Genomic DNA, 8,149 nt, shown 5'->3' on the forward strand with positions numbered 1-8,149 from the left:
CCTTTTCACCCACAAAATGTCCTAGGACATCCACTTCACTCGTATTGTCCCCAATAGTCCTTTGAAGTTCCTAACAGTTCCCAGAGATTGCATTATTCATTGCTCTTCCCTAAAGAAGCTCCATGCAATCCTACAAAAGTACATAAATATTTGCATTTTTAATACAAAAAACACCAAAGAAGCATAAACTTAATTCAGTAATGTTTTTCCAAGATATTACTGGATATTGTAATTTCTTTCATAATGACAATCTTGCAATATAGTGTCTGAACCCCGGCTGAGGTCAAATCCTCTCGGCCTACTCCCATCTATATGAGGTTTATGAGGTTGTGTCTTCAAGTTCTTCTTATCCATTCTAGTCTGTCTTGTATAAATTTTCTCTGAAACCCAGAAGCTACTTTTACTTTGACATCCATCCATCTAATTTTGGGTCTTCCAACACATCTCTTACCCTCCACTACTAAATTTAACTCCCTCTTTCTATAAGTTTTCCTGATTTTCTTTTTGCATAGCCAAACCATCTAAACCTGGATTCCCTCAGCTTTTTTTTTAATTGGTATCACCTTCACACTTCCCTAGTTTGTTCTGAACATAGTCCATCCTTGTAATTCCAACCACCGACCTTAAAATTTTCATTTCACTGTATTCAAGATTTCCTCCTTTCTCTTCATCGGTGCCCAGATTTCAGAGTCCTGCAAAAAAAACTTGTCGATGTTACTTTTCAATTTGGTTGGCTTAGTGAAAACTCAAATGCTCATGTAAATATTCATATAGTGACCAATCCTACAAAAGTGTGACTATGGACCACTACCAAGATTCTGAATCTGTCTGCAGGACTGGGATCACACACAATCTCGATTGGGCTCAGTCCCTCAGGAAGTCTAAAAAAGGAAGTCCGGTTAGCCTCCATTGGGGTTCTGAATGAAGACAGGCTGTAGGGATGCAACCATTTAGTCTATTGCTGCATCTGAATTTAGTCTATTGCTGCATCTGAAGAAATTAGGTTTTTTACCCATGAAAGCTTATACCCAAATAAATCTGTTAGTCTTTAAGGTGCCACCGGACTCATTGTTGTTTTTTTTGGATACAGACTAACATGGCTATCCACTGATACTTGAGAATGAGAATCATATAGTCTAAACACTCAAGGGCATGCAATATCATGTCTATAGAGAAGAAGAGATGCATATAAACATAATAGATGAATGAAAAAGCCCATTCAATCAAGTTAGACATTCTTTCTTTAGGATTTGCTTTAGGTGAGGATGTCTGTTTGGTGAACCACTGTTGGGAGGATGTTCTATGCACAAATAAGACACATAATTAAATAGTAAGCTTCAGGGCTTAAACCAAACTCTAACAATTAGAGACTCTGCTATGGGGGCAGATTATCCCACATCTGTGTACTGACAGGTTATTGAGTCTTCCTCTGAACAGCTGGTTCTGCTCACTGCCAGAAAGAGGATTCTAGACTAGATGGCAGGTCTGACTCAATATGGCAATTCTTATGTTCCCATGACACAGACAATGGCAGTACAAGAGGCAAGCAATTTTCTTCAGCAGCTTCCTTTATCTGAAGATCTCAAAGGACTTTATGTGTATCACTGTATGTTCTATTAATTTAGATGGAATATATGAACCCAAAGCTGTTAAGATAACTAAGTTACTGTACAGCATTAAACAAGCTTCAGAATTTGGTATAAAGAGAGCTCAGCCTACTTGTTACCATGGCAAACACACCATTAAACATCCTTTTTAGCTTTTACTAAAAACATAGAAAAAGAGGACAATTTATGTCTTTGAAAAGGAAAGTGTAAAATAAGGCTTTTATTTTAATAACATCCATTATTCCCCTCCGCTTTAGCTGAGGGAAGTTTTTTGAAGGAAAAAAAAACACACCCTTGTTCAACAGACTTTTAGATGGCATTAAAGATTATAATAACTGTTCTTTTGAGGAAAAGAGGAGAAGTTAGTAGAGATGGGCAGGAGCTATCATTGCTGTTCTTGTTGAAGTCTGATCCCGTTTATTAGATGACAAAACAAGAGAAAAACATACACAAGGGCAGAGAAGGGAACAGCAAAGATAGAAAATGCATCTTCAGTCTTTGGGGTTGACTCTCATTTGCAATCTCACAGCTGGAGAAACACAGACACTGCCCAAAGTCTTATTAGTCACTTAAAGACCTGGCAACCTTGTACCACCATCCAGCTGTTTAGGGCATTACTTTCAGTGACCTCTTTCTGGTCACAGGCTCACAGCAGTGCTGCAAACTATACAGCCTTGTCCTGCTAAGCCAGACTCTCATTGGACAGAAGGGAAAAGGGGAGGGCTAGGAAAGAGAAGAAATAAAGTGGCGAAGGAAAAGGAGGCAAGGCAAAGGGTAGGAAGACGGAGTGAGAGAAAGTCTCTCATCTTAGGCAGTATTTGGGATTTAACTGGAGGTAGTGGTGGTGTCATCTTCCTCCCTCTCTCTGGACCAGTCTGGTCAGGACATCTCTCAGGATTAGGATGAAGAAGTTCTAGGATCCCAGGAAACAGTGGGGGTGTCAGCCATGATGGTGACGCTCACTCCAATAGCCAACTTTTCTACCCTCCAGTAGCCAACTTTTCTACCCAAAGTCTCTTTCTTTAAGAACCCCAAAAGAGACTGCTGGGTGCAATAGCCCATCCCCTCATTACTTTGCTCACCAATTAAGCCTAGTTTGATACACTGATTTTGGTTCACTGATTTTTCGGTCTCACACTGTCTTATTTATGAGGCATGATCTTAGCAGTGTTTGTGAGTTCTATCAGAAGACCTTTTCCTTTGGACGAATTCAGTCTTTCTTTCTCCTTCCCTTTAGTGTCTTTTTCCATCATCATTTGCTGTTATAGGCTATTGTAACAGCTGAGAAACTGAAACATACTTTTTTACAGTTGAGCTCACAATGAAGGTAAGTTTGTAGGCCGAATTATTACAAAGTGTATTCAACTCTGCAGTCCATCTGTGAGGTTCTTTCCCCCAAATTATAGAAAGTTATTACCACTAATCTGTTAAGCACCAACAAAATACCAGTCTGTGCACTTAAAATGAAAGTAAAGAGAGTCTATGACCCAGAGGGCTAAATTGTGATAGACTGACACACTGGAGAAACTACTTATTTTTTATATATATAATCTGTCCTATGTTCTACAGGAGGTCAGACTAGGGGATCACACTGGTCCCTTCTGGCCTTTGAATCTATGAAATCAGTTCCTTGTTATGCTTGACAGCGTACAAATATTAGAGATGATACAGAAATTTCCATCACACAGGAAGCTCCGTACTTTGACATTTCATTTAATCCCAATGGGGGCCCAAAAGATAATATGTCAACATTTTCATGAGATTAAAAATGCTAAAAGGTTTGGATGCAGAAAAGTCTAAACATTTCATTTTAAAATTTAATTGTAACGAAACATTTCCTCTTTAAGTGTTCATTTCAAACAAAATCTTTCTTATTGAATGAATATTTTTATTTATAATGAGATTGAGAGGAGTTATTTGATTGTCAATTTAAGTGACAATATCAATTCAAAATGAAAGTTTTTATTTCAGTTGGACATTTTGAAACAAAACCTCTCATTTCATTTTGAAATGTCAAATTGAAATGGAATCTTCCCACCCAACAAAAAAATAGAAATATATTTATTCAAAATTCAGATTTTCCCACAGAAGATGCCTCTCTTGATGTAGAGGGAGGCATAGCTCAGTGGTTTGAGCATTGGCTTGTTAAACCCAGGGTTGTGAGTTCAATCCTTGAGGGAACCACTTAGGCATCGGGGGCAAAAATCACTACTTTGTCCTGCTAGTGAAGGAAGGGGGCTCGACTCAATGACCTTTCAAAGTCCTTTCCAGTTCTAGGAGATGGGTATATCTCCAATTATTTAAAAAAAATATGATGAGATAACCAGCTCTGTGGATGAGGGGAAAGCAGTGGATGTGTTATTTCTGGACTTTAGCAAAGCTTTTGATACAGTCTCCCACAGTATTCTTGCCAGCAAGTTAAAGAAGTATGGGCTGGATGAATGGACGGTAAGGTGGATAGAAAACTGGCTAGATGGTCGGGCTCAACGGGTAGTGATCAATGGTTCCATGTCTAGTTGGCAGCCGGTATCAAGTGGAGTGCCCCAAGGGTCGGTGCTGGGGCCGGTTTTATTCAATATCTTCATTAACGATCTGGAGGATGGTGTGGACTGCACCCTTAGCAAGTTTGCAGATGACACTAAACTGGGAGGAGTGGTTGATACGCTGAAGGGTAGGGATAGGATACAGAGGGACCTAGACAAATTAGAGGATTGGGCCAAAAGAAATATGATGAGGTTCAACAAGGACAAGTTCAGAGTCCTGCACTTAGGATGGAAGAATCCCATGCACTGCTACAGACTAGGGACCGAATGGCTGGGCAGCAGTTCTGCAGAAAATATCCTAGGGGTTATGGTGGACAAAAAGCTGAATATGAGTCAACAGTGTGCCCTTGTTGCCAGCACTGGTGAGGCCTCATTTGGAGTACTGTGTCCAGTTTTGGGCCCCACTACAAGAAGGATGTGGATAAATTGGAGAGAGTTCAGCGGAGGGCAACAAAAATGATTAGGGGGCTGGAGCACATGACTTATGAGGAGAGGCTGAGGGAACTGGGATTGTTTAGTTTGCAGAAGAGAAGAATGAGGGGGGATTTGATAGCTGCTTTCAACTACCTGAAAGGGGATTCCAAAGAGGATGGATCTAGACTGTTCTCAGTGGTAGAAGATGACAGAACAAGGAGTAATGGTCTCAAGTTGCAGAGGGGGAGGTTTAGGTTGGATATTAGGAAAAACTTTTTCACTAGTAGGGTGGTGAAGAACTGGAATGGGTTACCTAGGGAGGTGGTGGAATCTCCTTCCTTAGAGGTTTTTAAGGTCAGGCTTGACAAAGCCCTGGCTGGGATGATTTAGTTGGGTTTGGTCCTGCTTTGAGCATGGGGTTGGACTAGATGACCTCCTGAGGTCCCTTTCAACCCTGAGATTCTATGATTCTATGAACAATACTTTCTGATTTTGTTTTCCAAACATGGGGAAAAGGATTGACCAGAACTAATAAACATAGAAGTGGTCATCATTCCTGTTCTAAAGAAATTACAGTCCAGCAGATTGATGCTTACTAGGCAGGACACCCTGCAAAAGCAAGAGGGGCCAATTGTTAAATCATGCTATTTTCTATTCGATGAGCTGGTTGCAAAAGTTGTGAATTTTAATGAGAAAGAGGGACATGATTAGTTTTTTCATGAAAATATTCCAATTTTCAACCAGCTCTATTTATTTTTTGTGAAAAATGTGATAGAAGAAATTCTCCCTTGAAACTGGGAGAAGAGGGTGGTATCTTTCTTAGCAGGGACAGGGAGTGCATTCTGTTATTACTAGGCTGATATGGGATTACCAGTGGCTCATGGATCAAGCTTCATTATCTTGCTCTCCACTGACTTTCTTACTGTCCCTGGGCATGTCACTGGGACGACATTTTCCCCATCCAATAGACCCTTAATTCCTTTCTGAATCTTGGCCTAGCTGGGGATCACACTCATTATTAATTATTATCAGTGGAGACAGAGACATTAATAGTGATGAATCCTAAAAGATACTACAGATATTAAGTAGGGTTTTCAACAAAACACTCAAGAAGAACTACAGAATGCAATACTCAGAGATGTTTTTTTCCTAGAAGTGGCCAGATACTCAAGTGGTATGAACTAGCCATAGGTCCATTGCAGTCAGCGGGTCACATTGAAAGAAATATTGGCCTAGGGATAGAGAAAACATCTGCATGAATGGCTCTAGATACTGGTGCTTCTAGCACTCACCCTAGATGGAGACCCAGGTTTGACAGGTTTGGATCACAGAAACCCCCTTGGGACTGTCAACTGATGTGCCAAGTCTACGTCTGTCCCTGCTCCCCTGACCGGGCAGCTTGGGACTTCAGTTTCCTGCCTGGCTTGAGCCAGACCCACTAGCCAGACCGAGGTCTGAGCCACATCCCCCAACACCTGCAGGCTTGAACTGAAAGCAGCTTAAGAAGTGTTCCTGTCCTCAACACTCCCAATGGGGTCCAAACCCCAAATAAATCCATTTTACCCTGTGTAAACCTTTATACAGGGTAAATTCATAAATTATTCAACCTCTGTAACACTCTCTCTTGAGCCAGCTGAAGACAAAATGGAGGAGCTCCCAGGGGCTTAAATAAACTCTCCTTTGTAGGTGGATACCCCTCCATCCCCCTGTGTAGAATTTCAGCTACAAGATGGAGTTTTGAAGTCACATGGGCAAGTCACTTGTCCATGCATGACTAAGCACTTATAGATAGCAGCTATGGTTCACATGCTACCTTGAACGTCCTCATATAGAATTCTGTGGATTGGAGCCTTTCAAGATCCATTTTCCGTTAAGTGCTTCTTGACTGGGCACTTAACTTGCAAATTTGTTTCTAAAAAAGCTGACCAAATGCCTTACTAAGGCTATTTAAAAACCAAACAAATATACAGCCAATATTCATAACTTTGAATACAACAATTACACATGCATACAAATAGGATGAATATATTCAGTAGATCATAACCTTTCCATGGCATATGTAGCATAAAACATATTCCAGTTATGTCATATACACATTCATAAGCATATTTCCATTAAGTCTTATGGGGTGCAACATCACACCAGGATTCCATCCCCTTTGCTCCAGTGTCTCTTCTATGCAATGGGGATGTGGCCTAGTGGGTTCAATGGAGCCACACTGATCTAGATCAGCTGAGGCTTTGGCCCAAAATGTCAGATATTGAGCTGAGAATCTCCCAAACACAAGTTATCCACACTTCTATGCAATTTGTGCTTTTTTAAATAACATTGACACTACTTGAGAAATTTAAATTTCCCCAACGTTTTTCCTATAGCTGTTTTCACCTCCTTGTTTTTCAGGCTGTAGACGATGGGGTTTAACATGGGGGTTAAGACGCTGTACTGGATGGAGAATATCCAGAACAACAGAGACAGAGCTGGATGGAGAATATCCAGAACAACAGAGACAGAGCTGGGTTTTGTGCATTGGAAAAAAGCTGTCAGGTACAACAAACCAACCACAATAAGGTGGGAGTTGCAGGTGGAGAAGGCTTTACGCCTTCCCTCTACAGATCGTATCCTCAGGATAGTGGAGATGATGTGAATGTAGAAGATCAGGATGAAGAGAAACGAGCTTGATCCAAATATCGCAATAGAAGTAAGAAGCACCACTTGATTGGTAAAAGTCTCAGTGCAGGACAGCTGTAACAGAGGAGGGAGCTTGCAGCTGAAATGGCTGATTTGATTGGGCCCACAGAAATGGAACTTGAGGGCAAAAACTGTGCTAAGAAGGGCATAGAAGAAGCCCATGGTCCATGCACCACTTAACAGCTGAACACAGATCCTTTTGCTCATTGTATCCACATAACGCAATGGGTCACAGATGGCAGCGTAATGGTCGTAACCCATGGCTGAGAGAATGAAAGCTTCAGTAGCAGCTGAGAGGGGTATGAAGATTATCTGAGGAATGCAGCTAATGACAGAAATAGTTTTGCGCTCTGCTAGGAAGTTCCTCAGCATATTATGCACTGTGACCGAGGAATAGCAGATATCAACAAAGGATAAATGGAAGAGGATGAAATATATAGGGCTGTGAAGGTGAGAATCAGTTCTTATCACCACCATGATCACTATATTACAACCCAGATTGATTAGGTAAATAACTAAAAACACCAAGAAGAGGAAAATCTGCATCTGTGGGTCACTGGAAAGTCCCTAGGCAGTCTTTTCCCTTTTTGTATGTGTTCAACTGATTGTTCCTTCTTACGTGGAGTACTTTGCATTTCTCATTCTATTTACTTCAGACCATTTCTCCAGTTTGTCCAGATCATTTTCAATTATAATTCTATCCTCCAATGCACTTCCAACCCCTCCCAGCTTGGTATCATCTGCAAACTTTATGTGTTCTCTCTACGCCATTATCAAAATAATTGAGGAAAATATTGAACAGAACCGGACCCAGAACTGATCCTTTCAGGACCCAACTTGTTCTCCCCTTCCAACATGACTGTGAACCACTAATAACTAAACTCTAGGAACTGTCTT

At 40.9% G+C, this 8,149-nt stretch overlaps 1 protein-coding gene across 1 annotated transcript; it reads right to left on the reverse strand.

Annotated features, from left to right (window-relative positions):
- Positions 1 to 6,898: 6,898 nt before the first annotated feature.
- LOC123346784 (olfactory receptor 1009-like) lies at positions 6,899 to 7,729 on the reverse strand. The gene has a single exon (XM_044984245.1). It carries the CDS (start codon positions 7,727 to 7,729, stop codon positions 6,899 to 6,901), a length of 831 nt encoding a protein of 276 aa, XP_044840180.1.
- Positions 7,730 to 8,149: the final 420 nt, after the last annotated feature.

This window comes from Mauremys mutica, chromosome 12 (assembly GCF_020497125.1).
Source record: "Mauremys mutica isolate MM-2020 ecotype Southern chromosome 12, ASM2049712v1, whole genome shotgun sequence".
NCBI lineage: Eukaryota > Metazoa > Chordata > Testudines > Geoemydidae > Mauremys > Mauremys mutica.